Source organism: Octopus bimaculoides, chromosome 3 (assembly GCF_046866305.1).
Source record: "Octopus bimaculoides isolate indiv1 chromosome 3, ASM4686630v1, whole genome shotgun sequence".
Lineage (NCBI taxonomy): Eukaryota > Metazoa > Mollusca > Cephalopoda > Octopoda > Octopodidae > Octopus > Octopus bimaculoides.
The window spans coordinates 105,356,878-105,373,116 of NC_142930.1; the positions used below are offsets into that span (position 1 = coordinate 105,356,878).

The window sequence follows — 16,239 nt, forward strand, 5'->3', positions numbered from 1 at the left end:
ATCCAAGTTAAGAAACCAACTTTAACCAGAGGATAACTTATGATGTAGATTATCAAAGATGAAACCTAGATTGGAAGACCTTTGTGCACTTGTTCAAAAGTTCTCATTAAATTGCAAAAATGTTCAGGTAGTTTCATTTCAGGTAAATAAAGTATTATGGAATATTATCAGAAATTGAGAAATGGCGGGCATGTACAGAACTTCCATAGACATTGAAATTTGCTAAGTAATAAACCTGACTATTTTCTTAAATGTATTACTAATTCATCATATGAAATAATCTTTATATAATACTTTAAAATTTAAAGTTATTTTCCCTATAACTGTGAATGCAATTTAACTGTAACAAGTGAAACTATTAAATAACTTGTGGTAGACTATGTTACAGTTATATTTAAAAACAACAATATATTTGTGAGGTTAATTAATATTTATTTTCAGAAAACAAATGGCCTCAAAAAATAGATTTAGTAAATTGCTTTAATGGTTGAATTAATTGGTTACTGTCAGTTGAAGATTCAATTTCCAAGCAATAAAATACATTTTTAATATTTAGCTGAGTTGCAGAGAAAATCTTGCAAAATCATCTGCCACTTCCCTGTTTTACAGTACTAAATCAACTTTTCTTACTGTAATCAAATATTGAATTACTTGTAACTATAATTACTCATATATAAAATTACTAAAATGAAGCAATTTATAGTGATTAGGATGAATGCAATTTATCACTCTTTTTTGCATGGAAATATCTATTTCAATTTTGGAGTTAGCATCTTAAAATCATAACCCTATGTTTGGTTACTCTTCAAAAAAAGAAAGAAAACTGCTCTATAGTATCCGTACCAAAATTAAAATTTTACACTCATGCACCACATGCACACATGCATGCATGCATACATGCATTTTTGCACACATGTACACACATACACACACTAACACACACAAGCACGCATGCACACACACACACTCTCTCTCAGTCATATTAGAGCTGACTAGGACTTCAAGTTTCACTTTGGCTGCATATTCAGCATGTCTGATTGAAATTGCAGTCAAATGATTAATAAATTTGAGTTTACTAATTGTATAGAATCACATCAGCAGTAATTATTAATTGTTATACGTAGAATTAAGGTAATGTAATCTATATAGATGCAAATATATATACACATAAACCGTAGAAAGTATGAATATTCGTATTGAAATAATCTTCAGTTTATGTTAAATGTGATGCTGTGTTTCAAATGCTAATTCAGTAGAATTATTTCATAATGGACTTGTGTAAATATAGTTAACATCTTTAGGTTACTTCAAGTAATTACACAGAATAGTTCAAAACTGTATTTAAAAGACTTTTATAGGTACTCTAGCCTTTCCTGTACTAATGAGATTGGGTTAGCCATTGAAACACAGCACCATGTGTGGCACAAATCGATTTTGGGAAGTTGAACCACTTGAAAGAGATGATGAAATAGAGCAATAAGTGGCAAAATGCTGTATTGGAGAGAACTCACCTGACCTATGCAAGGCTGGAAAAGCAGCTATAACTGTGATGATAATATGTATGTCTGGATGTGATCTTAAATTGCATTTGCTAGTGGGGCCCTGGTTCAGGAGTTTCAAGGATTTGAGGAGTGTGGAACTACTTCTTAGCCACAATTGTTCCCAGGTCTAACTCTGGTTTAGAGTAGCAGCACTTGCCAGGGTCCTAACTATGGGTTAATTAGCATGTAAATCATAACCACCAGGTATTAGGAGTTCCCTCTCTTAGCTGTTATCATAGCATCTTTCTAGGAGGGGGACACTCTCTGAAACCTGCAGTTTCATGTGATTACTGATCATCTCGCATCAGTCTGTCTCTAGGTACTAATCATGGAAACTCAGAGGGTGGTACTCATGTTGTACAAGCATTTATCATCGTTTTCCAATGATGTATAGATGTCTCTTTATGGTGACCTCATTTGTCATTCCATCTACTGAAAGTCCTATGGTAATGAATGAGTGGTAATATGTGCAGACCTTAATAACTAAAAGCACACAGTTACAAAGCAGCAGGACTGAACGATCATCTGAGAGCACCAAAAGTTAGATATGCTATTGACAACAAAGAAGCACAAGAAGATATATCAACCATCTGAGAAGATGGAGTAGTCACATGTATATATAAGTTATCTTTGATTACATAAATCCCATGGGTGTCGCCACTGTCAACGGCTGACTGGATACTCTGACAGATTTCCTGCCAATACCTATTTGCACAGCGTCTGGCAGTCAGTTGGGTTTTATTTCTTGCCTTTCTGAGTTCTTCGAGTGACTTTGTCGAAGAATCACTCTTGTATTGCATCAGAGCAGTCGCTTTGCTTTGATAACTGGTTCCAGCTCTGAGAGCCCAGCACTGAACCAATCTGGGTTTTGCTTTTCACTCATACCGAAAGTATCTATTGATGTGGTATACATAGCTTCCCTGTTATAATTCCACCTACTTTCAGCTGAGGAGGATGGGCAGCTACTGAGGACAACCTTGATAGAACCAGCAAAACATTTTAGCAATGTAGGGTCCGAGGTTCTGACCGTGTTAATGCATGGTCGGCCCACTTTCTTGGAGTGATGAACTTTTTTAGGCAGAATCCTCACCCTGCTTCTTATTAGTGAATGATCTGTGTCACAATCTGCACTGTGGTAACTACAGGTCAGCTGGACAGGATTCAGAAAGGATCTTCTTGTGATGATGAAATCCAACTGATGCCAGTGGTGAGATCTTGGATGTCTCCAAGATGCCTTGCGGGATGGCTTGTTGGCAAAGAATGTGTTGGTGATGCACAGGTTATGATATGTGCAAAATTCAAGTAGTCTCTAACCATTGTCGTTCATGTTTCCAATACCAAAATGTCCGACACAAATGGGCTACGAGTCATGGTCAGATCCCACATGAGCGTTAAAATCTCCTAGAAGGTAGATGTATAATTACACACACACACACATATATATATTTATATATGTATATATATGCATGATGTATATATATATATATATATATGTAAATGCATATATATATATATATATATATATGTATACATGTATATATATATATATATATATATATATATGTATATATATATATATATATATATATATATATATATATATCATCATCATCGTTTAACGTCCGCTTTCCATGCTAGCATGGGTTGGACGATTTGACTGAGGACTGGTGAAACCGGATGGCAACACCAGGCTCCAGTCTGATTTGGCAGAGTTTCTACAGCTGGATGCCCTTCCTAACGCCAACCATATATACATATACATGTATATATATACATACATATACATGTGTTTGCTGATAGACTATGAATTTCAGAAGTTGCTCAGATAAAAAATTTTGTCTTTCCAACCTTGTTCATGTATTCCTGTTTCTGCGTAAATCATAAACCCCACCATTCGTTCTTTATTATCTCTCTATTTCTTTACCATGTAAACAAAGTTCCCATAGCTTTGTCTTCCTTGTTTGTCTTAAGTTCATGTATATCCATTAATCGTCACATTTTATTTATTTTATTCAAGTTTATCATTTTGTTAATTCATTCTCTCCAAATTTGTCTAAATTTGGCTGATTATAGTATACAAGTGCAGAAAATGCTCTCATCTAAACTTGCTGGCTCGCAGTACGCCCGCCCGCCCTCCCACCCCCTTCACCTGTACCGGAGGTTCCTATCCTCTGTCACGCTTGGTTGTTTCCCACAAACACTTCTAAGAGCCTAACTCCATCCCCACCCTTACCTAGGGTTTATCGATCATATAGTGCATACAAATGGTGTAGTGTATGCCGGTTGTAGGCTATTGCTTGTTTATGAATTCTGCCAAATGCAAGCTTTCTTTTCAGGTACATAACACTGTTGTCCCTCATCTCAGGGTCTCACAGGCCCACACCTCCCACACCTTCAGAGTTGGCACACTGAAAGGTAGGTCTGGTGAGATGCTTGAACGGAGACGTGTAGATTTGTGCTGCATCCAAGGAGTAAGGTGGAGAGGAGGATGCATGTGTACAAACAGCCATGCTGCATGGCAGTGAAACATGGGCCGTGACTGCAGAGAACATGCATAAGCTCGCAAGGAATGAAGCCAATATGCTCCGATTGATGTGTAATGTCAGTGTGCATACTCGACAGAGTGTAAGTACCTTGAGAGAAAAGTTGAACCTAAGAAGCATCAGTTGTGGTGTGCAATAGAGACGATTGTGCTGGTATGGTCATGTGGCGAGAATGGATGAAGATACCTGTGTGAAAAAGTGCCACACCCTAGCGGTTGAGGGAACCTGTGGAAGAGGTAGACCCAGGAAGACTTAGCATGTGGTGGTGAAGCACGACCTTCAAACATTAGGCCGCAAAATAATTCCAATAATTCCTATATAGGCAGAATTGTCGGATTAAGACAGTAGGGTGTTTTTAGGGAGATTTGGCTGCTATTTCTACCAGGTCTAGCAACCATGTAGAGGTTTCCCTCATTGGCTTATACATACATATATACATAAGATCGAAATAAAATACTTAAAGCAACAGGCGTCAAATACAAAAGCCAAGGTCCATGCAGTGTCATGGGCCAAAAAAATTTCCAACTTCTTGCCTAATGCAAGCCTAGAGCAATCTCTTATCTCTTACACTATTTCAGTATTATGTTTCTATTGTAATGTGAGATACTGTACTATATATATATTCCTTACGCATTCCAAAACTGAGTTATAGATTTTGATGTATGGGATATCAAAAAATTCAGTACTATTTTGGCTACAAATTAAACTTAATTTCCATTCAATTATTTGCATTTCAAAAATTTATCATTATCTTTTCCATAAATCAACTATCGTAAATATTTTATACAATGACGTCACACTTTCTATATGTGTGTGTACCTTAAAAGACATCAATCCTCACGACACACACCTTCACTCACTCACTCTATCTCTCTTTCGCACCCTCTTTCTCTCTCACACACACATGCACAAGCACACACATACATGTCCATTTCATATAGACATACATACATCTTTCACTTTCTTTCTCTGTTCTTTTCGCTTTCTCTTCTTTCATTTTCTGCTCTCATCAAATAAATTTTTACTGATACAACTGCTTACAAAAATAGGGATTAATGTATAATTTCTTTCTATGTTCATAATTTTTGTTTACATCATTGGAAAAAATATGCCACCAAAGAAAAGACGTAATCTCTCCAGAAACAAGTATAAAGCGAGGAGGACTGTAGAAAACTGGGCATAACTACAGAGTTGTACCCCCCCCCCCCCCCGAATTTGGAAGGTCATAACTTTCAGAAAAATAAATATTTTTTAATGAAATGTTCTATGCATATATTATTTATTATGTAGATTACGAATATACAAAAAATTCCGGTGAAAGTGTTTTGGAATGGGGGTGGGGGACAATTTTCGGAAATTCCAACAAAGTCCACTTAAATTCCTCTTAACTTTCAGGAAAATGAATATTTTTTTGTGAAATTTTCTACAAATATACCTTGATGTATGTACATTTCGAGCATGTAGGAATTTTGAAGGAAACAACTGCAGGTTATTTGTGAGAAGTGTTCCCCACTCAGTGGTGTTTCGGAGCAAGTCGTCCATAAGGCAGTGAACAAGTGAACAAGTAATAGGCAGTGAACAGGAGCCATCATAAGAAAACTTACGTTAAAAATAACATGCACAGGATTTTTTTTTCTCAATAGAAGTAAATTCCAAAGTAAACGTTTCTAGTAGAGAAGTAGAAGAGAACAGAAGCAGCGTATTACTTCATTAGAAATCTACGGATGCACATACGCATATAATAGAGAAAAATGAAACAATTATGGACGACTTGCTCCGAAACACCACCGAGTGGGGAACACTTCTCACAAATAACCTGCAGTTGTTTCCTTCAAAATTCCTACATGCTCGAAATGTACATACATCAAGGTATATTTGTAGAAAATTTCACGAAAAAATATTCATTTTCCTGGAAGTTAAAAGGAATTTAAGTGGACTCTGTTGGAATTTCCGAAAATTGTCCCCCACCCCCATTCCGAAACACTTTCACCGAAAATATTTGTATATTCAGAATCTACATAATAAATAATATATGCATAGAAATTTTCATTTTAAAATATTCATTTTTATGAAAGTTATGACCTTCCAAAGTCGGGTGGGTACAACTCTGTAGTTATGTCGAAAACTGAAGGTGAGAGTCTGAAGAGAGAAGTTAGATAAGATTTTCTCAAGATCAGCAACTGCATGTTGCAGCACTTAATGCTGAATCATTTAATCAATTACGGAGATGTACTTGCATAGCAAGTGACCTGATCTGAGATCGTGTGCTGGAACAAAAACAATTGCAGCGTGGAAGGTGTTTATAAGCCATTTAAAATAACACACAAAAGCCGTCAGATTCACTTCAACATTTAAATTTGATTTGTCATAATATTTTCGTCACTTTGAGACCGCGACCTGTTCACTGATGCAGCACAATTTTGTCAGTGAACAGGTTGCGGTCTCAAAGCGACGAAAATATTTTGATAAATTAAATTTAAATGTTGAAGTGAATCTGACGGCTTTTGTGTGTTATTTTAAATGGCTTATAAACACCTTCCATGCTGCAATCATTTAATCAATATTTTAGTGATTAGACAGAGGTCCAGTAGAATAGCTTTCAGAAACAGACTATGTGCAAATTTGTTCTTCACAACTCCTGAACCATCCCATTCTTATAAAAATAATAACTCTGTCCTAATTGGTGTGCTAAACACAAATTGTCTTTTCTGTAGAGCTTTAAAAGTTTCAAATGAAACAAATGGTATGTGCTGCTCAGGCAGTCAGGTAACATTGCCAGCACTATCAACTCCTTCTCAACCTCTTATGGATCTTCTAGAAGTCACTTCCATCCAGTCAAAGGATTTTCTGAACAATATCAGACAATACAACTCTGCAAATGACATCATTTGGTGCATCTAAGAAGATAGATAAACATGAATTTACACCGACATCAAAGTTCAAGAGAAAGTGTATCATCTCATTGGTTCCCTGTTACCCACAAATGAACAACAACAGTTCCTCCAGATTTACTTTATGAGTAATGTAGGACAACAAACCCAAAAGAGGTGTTAAAATGTCAGATGATGGGTCACGTTAGACACAGCGCTGACTGCTGCAAAAGAGAGTATATCCACTGACAGCTTTTCGGTGTGTTCAAAGATCACATAACCCTAACCCCCACAGGTTAGGGTCTGAAATACTCCAAACGGATGCATAGTATGTTGCTTAGTCAAATTAGCCCATCATTTATTCCACAAATGTTTTGTTGTCAACGTTGCACTTTCCCATATCACTTGTTTCAACATAACTATAATATATTATATACAAACTATGCCATTTTAATCCTGAGCAATGCTGGGTATCTCTGCTAGTATGTATATATATATATATATATATATATATATATATATACACGCAGACATACCGGAAGTAAACAGACACCTTTAATTTTCAAAATTTCTGATCTAAGTGTCTTAATATGTGTTCAGTGGTGTAGAATTTACAATGTAATTATTCTTTTTCATTCCAGGTGCCATTATATTAAACATTTGCGATGAGTAACCATGCCACGCACAAAAAATTCAGCAGAACTGACAGATTTTCAAAGAGGTCGTATTGTTGGGCAATCTGAGGCTGGTCTTAGCCAGCGAAAATTTTAAAATTCCTCTTGCTACTATTAATAGAATTATAGTGCAATTCAAAAGCCAAGGAAAAGAATCAACAGATTCTCGTCCCAGCCGACCTGGGCCCTTCAGAAGGGATCTTTGCTGTTTGAAGAGATTTGTGGAAAATGAACCCCGTTCGAAGGCTTCTGACATTGCAAAACAGCTAGAAGTTAGTCCAACAATGTGTGTTACATATCTGCATAAGCTTGGGTATTATAGATGAGCAGCTAGAAGAAAACCTCTCTGTCAACCAGTTAATTGATATTAACTGAAAAGAATATTAAGATATTAATTGAAAAGAAAGAAATGGGCTAAGGAGATGTCAGAAAAATCCAGTTCATTTTGGGATAGAGTGATTTTCTCAGATGAATCCAGATTTGCATCATCTTCAGACAGTGGACATGTTTGAGTCTGGAGACTTCCCAATCAAGAATTTGATTTGAAACGACTCCAACCAACTGTGAAACATGGCGGTATCTCTGTAATGGTATGGGGAGCTGTCACCAGCAATAGTCGTGAGCTGATTGAATGTGTTGGGACCATAAACTCTGAAAAATACATTGAATACTTAAGCAAGGCCTACTTCTGATGTATTCACACGATAACATAACGAAAAATGAGTTTTTTATTCATGGAAGATGGGACTCCATGCCACACAGTGAAAAAGAATCAACAATGGCTGACTGAAAATGGGATCAAAAAGCTTCCTTGGATAAGCCAATGTCCTGACATAAACCTAATTGAAAATCTTTGGGTCATACTAGATAGAGCTATATGAAAAACTCTAAGGATGAATTGTTTCAATTGTTGCATGAAAAGAGGTCAGAAATTCTACAAGACACAATCACAAAACTCATCTGTTCAATGCCAAAAACAGTTTCTGAATGAAAAACTGCAAAGGGAATGTCAATTAAATACTAAAGTATGTAGTCCTACCTATCGATTACATTTCAATTGTTCGCTTTGGTATTAAATAAAAGATATTGAAAATTAAAGGTGTCTATTTACTTCCTGGATGTGTGTGTATATATATATGTTTGTGCGTGTATATGTGTTTGTGTTTGTCCCCACAACATCGCTTGACAACTGATGTTGGTGTGTTTATGTCCTCGTAACTTAGCAGTTTGGAAAAGGAGACTGATAGAATAAGTACTAGGCTTACAAAGAATAAGTCCTGGGGTCAGTTTGCTCGACTAAAGGTAGTGCTCCAGCATGGCTGCAGTCAAATGACTGAAACAAATAAGACATGTACGTGGGTGTGCAGGCGCGCACATGTCTCCGTAAATGATAACTCTCTACTTGAGTGATCCTGGATTGGTCATCATTTCCAGGCATGACAATTGTACTGGTGGTAACATACGTTTCAGACTTGGTCACTCTATCTGTGTCCATGGATTGTTCATTATCTGTGACAGTAGTACCGGGATCTTCAGTGATGCTGGTCCCAGACTGGTCATTATCTCTGGGCGAAGCAATTGTATTGGCATGAGATCTGGTTAATCTGCTGTTGGATGTTTCAATACTGTTATTGCAGATAACAGGTCTATGTATCACTTTAGCCTCATAGCTGACCCCTTCAGCCTCACATTAGCATCCTACTGGACAGTTATTATATACCCTGCAAGAGTAACCTGCCTCCTCCCTCGTATTGTGGGTACTTGTTAAAATGTTTTTTTTATGTTAGGTGCACAACTAAAGGAGACTCTTAGGTTGTGTCTGTTAAATGCCTGTATTTATGTGTGTGTGTGTGTGAAATGTTTGGCTATCAATCTAAGGAAAATCTTTCACACACAAGTCTTGACACTGAGCGAAAAGGGTGGAGCAAGCCAAACTACATGTAGGATATCCAGTCCTTAAACCCACTCGATGCCAGTGCCTCATTGTAGTAGGGGCAGCGGTGTTGAAGATAGCTTGGCTTGAGGATAGATTCGAGATCCTCTTGCTTACAACTTTCACTAAGTTCTTCAAAGCTTTAGGGTAGTGGCAGGAGGCTGTACTAATATAAGACAGTCTCTTGTTTGGCTTGTGACAGGGTCTGTATGTACCAGAGTCCAGATCTAAAGTAGTATCTAAGAAATCTATTGTGGTGAGATTAGTCTCAATGGTGATCTTGAGACCCATTGAGCCTAAGGTGCTAATTAGGTTCTTTCTAAGTCTATCTAATGTGTGGCCATTGGCTCCTCTAGAGATGGCTAGGGAGTCATCTCTGTAGAGGCTGAAGAAGATCGAAGGAAACCTCTTCCCTAAGATGTCTAGGATGTGCAGTCCGATAAGATCACAGACATCGGCCCTGTCATATGCTCTCATAGCCACATCAAAGGAGTCCTTGTGGTCATATTGCTTAATCCAAGTTGAATCTTTGCTGAACTGCACCGTCTTCCTGGCATGTATGATAAATCTAACATCACTATTACTAGTATCTGTGAAGCCCTTGACAAAAGAAAGTGCCTTCAACAATAACTCTTTAGAAATAGATGGATAAAAGTTGACAATGTTGAACTGTGTAAATTTAGCCCTATTCTGTCCTGGCTGGCAATAAACCATGAGGTTACCTCATTGGTGCTGTACCATAAAGGGAAGCTCATGTGTCTTCTTATGTCATCCTTAATCTTCCTCAGTATATATTTACTCGCCTGGCCAATCTCGGATTTGGCCAGGTTGATCAAGCTGCATTTGGACTTTGAGGCAAAATTCAGCTTGTGATCTTTCATATTTATAAAAGCATTTCTCCTGGTCAAGTTCTCTACTCTGTCTGCTATACCTAGGTTAGCTGCTATCTGTTTAGCCTCACACTTAATATTATTGGAAGTGTGTCTGTATTTTTGTGTGACTGAATCATTTAAAAGCCAATCGTAAGCATATGTATATATCATGTATAAGTGCTTAGTTTTATCCAAGAAGATTAAGGACCTGTTAGAGTTTCTTATTTTTTGTATATCTTCACTGAGTTTGCTTTGAAAAGGTGAAAAGGACTTATGGAATTTCAGCCTGGGTATTATGCCCAGTAGGTCTGCTTCGAAGGCCTCGAGTTCTTTGATTCTAGGTGGGAAGTTCCTAGACTTGATACTGTATGTATTGGCCTCAGAAGGTGGTGTGCTTTGATCATAGAAGAATGCCTTCCATCTCATGTGCCTTATAAAGTCTATCATTTTCTCCAGTAACATTTACGTGTAGACTTCATTAGAAGGTATAGGGATATTTTTTGTAGAATACCCTAAATTGGCAGGTTCCTTGTTATCCTTGAGGTAGCAACTGATAATATGTAAAAGCACAGGGATCAGTACAGTTATCAAATGTAGAAGATGTAGTGTACTTCATAAGACGCTCTGTAACCAGGTTGCAGATAGATAGTTAATAAAAAAACATATACCAGAAGGAAGCACTCTCTAAAGAATAGAATAATAATTATTACAACAAAACTTTTTTATCTTGAACATAGAGTTACCTAAGGTTTCACATCCACAAAGTCAAAGCTTTGTGGACAGCTCGTCAGACTCTATATAAAAAGACAAAAATTAAAAAATTTCTATGTCATGGATGTGAAGAAATGCTCAAAAAATGAGAAATTCAACTTAACAAAATAACGTCAATGAGGACGGGTTATTTCCTCTGAACCAGAGGAAAAAACAACTCTTACAGACCCGAACTGGCCTATCTAGCAAACAGGGAGATCCAATTTTCCAGTAAGTAGCGCTTAAAGTGGACACATTTAGAAAACACTTCTTTCCAACTATTTAACATGCCAGATTTTGTATAGTCCTTACAATTTTTGGCTCTCTCCATGATGCACATCTTTAAAAGATTTGTCTTGAGTACCAGATGGTAATTACGACCACATTCACTTAAGAAGCTAAGACAATCTCAAGAATCAAGAATATTTGAAAGTTGATATGCTATAAAACATTATTTTCTGTACAGGAAATAAGTATTTTCATTCTGCATGATGTTCTTTTTTTATCCTTCCATACTGGTTTGCTTTTCAGATGTTATCTTTACAACTGATATACTTTTACTTCCTACACTAGCAAAGTTCAAAGTCACTTTTGAATTTGTTTATTGTTTTGAGGATATATGAAGCTTTTTTTCAATGTATTTTTAGATAGCAATGAATAGATCTAAGTGCTTCTTTTGCTATACATCATAATACAAAAAAAAAAAATTGCTTATGCTATATCTATACTTTATATTGATATATTTATACATGCATGTGTGTGTGTGTGTGTGTGTGTGTGTATTTGACCAATTCATACAAGTATGGAAACACTTTTATGACAAAATTTTGAAAGTGATGATGATGAAAATGATGTTCTAGTTTTAATCAATATACATACATATATGTGTATGTATGTATGTATGTATGTATGTTGATTCAAACTAGAACATCATTTTCATCATAACCATCATCACTTTCAAAATTTTATTAAAGTGTTTTCATATTTGCATGAATTGGTCAAATATGCATATATTCTTATATATATATTTATACATATATACTTACACACACAAACAGATATATATATATATATATATATATATATATATATATATATATATATATTTATATAAAGGGCATTATTACAGAAAATAATAACGCCACACAGTGGACTTCTCAAAATAACCACATTTAGTACCTAATGCGAGGAAAAACAACCAACAAAAGACGACCAACTTTCTTTTAAATAAACTTAACTGTGTATCGGCCGATTTCGCAATTACTAGAATGAATCTAGATTTCGTTCATCAGCACAGTATTGTCCCAAAAATATATATAAATAAACAGAATTCTCACCTCACCAAAAACGAACACCCTACGTATCCGACAGAGTAAGGGGAATGAAGTTTATCTGTATATATCTTCATCAAAGAAGCGGGAATACTTCCGGGTTGCTTCTGGGTACCCATGTGGAGACAGGAATAAAAATTCAACATTGAATATATTCCGTGTATATATTTGATAAATAAATTCAAAAAGGGATAAAAGTCTTTTACAAGAATTTTATCAAGAAGCCAGTGTGTAAAAAAATTCATAAGGGAAATTTCTATTCCCAAGAATATAATTATTCGTTTATATTTATATAAAGGGCATTATTACAGAAAATAATAACGCCACACAGTGGACTTCTCAAAATAACCACATTTAGTACCTAATGCGAGGAAAAACAACCAACAAATGACGACCAACTTTCTTTTAAATAAACTTAACTGTGTATCGGCCGATTTCGCGATTACTAGAATGAATCTAGATTTCGTTCATCAGCACAGTATTGTCCCAAAAATATATATAAATAAACAGAATTCTCACCTCACCAAAAACGAACACACTGGCTTCTTGATAAAATTCTTGTAAAAGAGTTTTATCCCTTTTTGAATTTATTTATCAAATATATACACGGAATATATTCAATGTTGAATTTTTATTCCTGTCTCCACATGGGTACCCAGAAGCAACCCGGAAGTATTCCCGCTTCTTTGATGAAGATATATACAGATAAACTTCATTCCCCTTACTCTGTCGGATACGTAGGGTGTTCGTTTTTGGTGATATGAGAATTCTGTTTATTTATATATATTTTTGGGACAATACTGTGCTGATGAACGAAATCTAGATTCATTCTAGTAATCGCGAAATCGGCCGATACACAGTTAAGTTTATTTAAAAGAAAGTTGGTCGTCTTTTGTTGGTTGTTTTTCCTCGCATTAGGTACTAAATGTGGTTATTTTGAGAAGTCCACTGTGTGGCGTTATTATATATATATATATATATATATATATATATATATATATAAAAGATAATAAGAGTGAAAAAACTACAGAAGTCTTGTGTTACATGGTTAAAGTATATATTTAAATTATGTCAGAAAAATGTTAGAAAAATGTTAGAACACAACACAATGAAGTAGAGAAATTTGAAAAGACAACACGAAACCGGTTATTTCTCAAAATACAATGTTTATATACCAAAAAGATTTTCTAACATTTTTCTAACATTTTTCTGACATAATTTAAATATATACTTTAACCATGTAACACAAGCCTTCTGTAGTTTTTTCACTCTTATTATCTTTTATACATCCAACCACGTGCTTTCACATACCAACTTTCTCACCTATATATATGTATATACACATAGAAAAATTGATGTTAAAATAATGATGATGATGGTTGTGGTGGGGTGATGATGCACATATATAATACATTTATGTGTCTATGTAAAATATAAGTAAAACCAATTCTATGTATGCATGATTTTTTTATTGTTTATTATACTTCCTTTGTCTCTATTTGCCAAGATAATTTTTGCTTCTTTAATTTTGTATTTCGTATCTTTTCTTTCAGATCCTCTGAGTTTACACAGCTATTTTAGCATTTTACTCAAAGACGGTGCAACAGACTATGAACATTTGCATCTCATCCTTCCACCACATATAGGTAAGATTTTTTACAAGCTAGATCTCCCATCTGTTTATGCTGTTCTGTTGCAAAGGTACATTAATTTTGTAAATCTAGAAGACTTTACTCTCAATTGTATTTTTTTTTCTTAAGTTGACAACATGCCTACACCAAGTTCTGGACTAGATATATTTTGCAGTCTAGTTTCGTATTTCTAAATTTTTGTGTTCAAATCTTGCTGTGATTAATCTTTTAATCTTTTTGTTGTTCATCATGTGTTAATAAAATTAATCCTTATAATATACTGTGTAAAGCTAAATCAACTAAAATCTTTCACTAATCATAAAAAGATTACAGTATTCAAACAGAAAAAAAAATCACAATTTAATTTATTCTATTTCTGCAACCTGATAGCTTCAAAGAACAAGAGATGCTACCAAATGAAAGAGTTACATTTTCCTTCCATTGGAGGGAATACCTGCCTTAGAAGTATATTGACTGAGGTTAGGTAACAAATAACTCAAGTAAACTAGGGATGCATTTGTAGGTGCAGTTACCTCTATTGACAGCGGGTTTAAACAAGCTCCTCCTAGATGGTGCAAGCAGTGGTGAGATTCTGACACTAGGCCTTGCAACTTCCTCTTTTGGCATCTAGGCGTTGGAGAGCAAAGACATGATGTAGTTGGCTCTCTTACAACACACACCAGCTAGCAGACATGAGGTAGTACACAGAAGATGAACATGGCCTCCATTCATCAAACTCCTTCCTTTATTGTTCAGTTGTATATGTTTCAGACCTCAAGTAAAGGTATTTAAAGTTACAGCCTTGTTATATGAATTCATTGTACCGTGCTCCTTTATCAAATGATATTATAGCCTTCTGAACGGAGACCTCATTAGACAGCTTCATGACCATTTTGGATGGTGATATTCTCAGGTTGTGAAGCCATCTAAAATGTGACCTGACGTGGAACACTGACCTGACTTAGAAATGCATTCCTAAAAGATCTACACTCTTTGTTTCAACAGCCATTGAATTTGTATGCTTCACGACATTCAACTTCAGGACTGCCTCCATATTATCATCCATCACAAGTAAAAAGCTAAAATTTTTCTATGCTACAGTCTTTCATGTTGTCAATGACTTCCAGAGCCTATAACTAAAGACATCTTTGCAGCTGAGACCTTTGCAGTTTTTCACACAAAAAATTCCATGGTTATTTCATCCTAATAACTTCTTGGCAGTTTTCTTCATGTTTCCCGAGACACCAGTTCATTCTTACACAGTGTCCTCTTCTTGCTGAAAATAGCAGTAAAATGCCTGGTTACATTTCAGATACTACTGATGTCTCTCTCATATTGTCTTCTCTACAAAAGATATTTAAAAAAATGGCGCCTTTTTCAAGTGGGAGCGGCAAATCACTTTTTCCTCATGTTGTAACTGAATTTACAACTTGGATCTTCAAAGACACAGCTTCTCTGGGGAATTTTCTTGCAATTGAAAAAGCAAAAAAAATTTTATCTGGAATTCATATGGACATTTTTTTCCTACATGCCAGGCACGAGTTTCTCTCTCTGAACCCTACCCGGATTATCCATATGTTGGCCATTGTTTTGTTCTTCATCCATTGGCAAGGACTTCTCCCATTTCATCCTCTGCTGCTAAAAAATTCCAAGTTTGATGCTTGTCGTGTCATCTTTCAACTGGAATGTTTTGACTGCTATTTCTAACAGCATTTCTTTCAACCAGCTTATTCTTCGTGATGTTCTGTTCCTATTATCATCTAAAGATGAGTCATTTTCTCTTGCCTCAATATCATGGATATGCTAAGATGTGGTTTTTGCAACTAGAATCGTTTTTCATTTCTTCTAATATTCAGTCGGCTCAGAGCAAACTCCACATTGCACTTACAGTCATTCCTTCTCCTCTTGCGCTTTCAGTTTGAGATATGATAACAGGAACTCTATCGAACATGACGTATGAATCTTTCAAAACTGAGGTTCTCAGGTGTAACTCTCCTTTGGATGAAAGTAAATTTCGCACACTCTTGCAGGATGAGAATCTCTGGGACCGAAACTCCACCAAGTTTTTGCAATGGATACAAGAGTTGTCCGATA

General features: G+C 35.7%; 1 protein-coding gene across 1 annotated transcript in view; it reads left to right on the forward strand.

The window, feature by feature from the left end:
- The window catches only part of LOC106880771 (meiosis 1 arrest protein-like), a 148,429-nt gene that overhangs the window by 48,204 nt on the left and 83,986 nt on the right, over positions 1 to 16,239 (forward strand). The window contains exon 7 of the mRNA XM_014930867.3: positions 14,068 to 14,160. Coding sequence (XP_014786353.1) covers positions 14,068 to 14,160 — 93 coding nt within the window. The remainder of the gene's footprint in view (positions 1 to 14,067; positions 14,161 to 16,239) is intronic.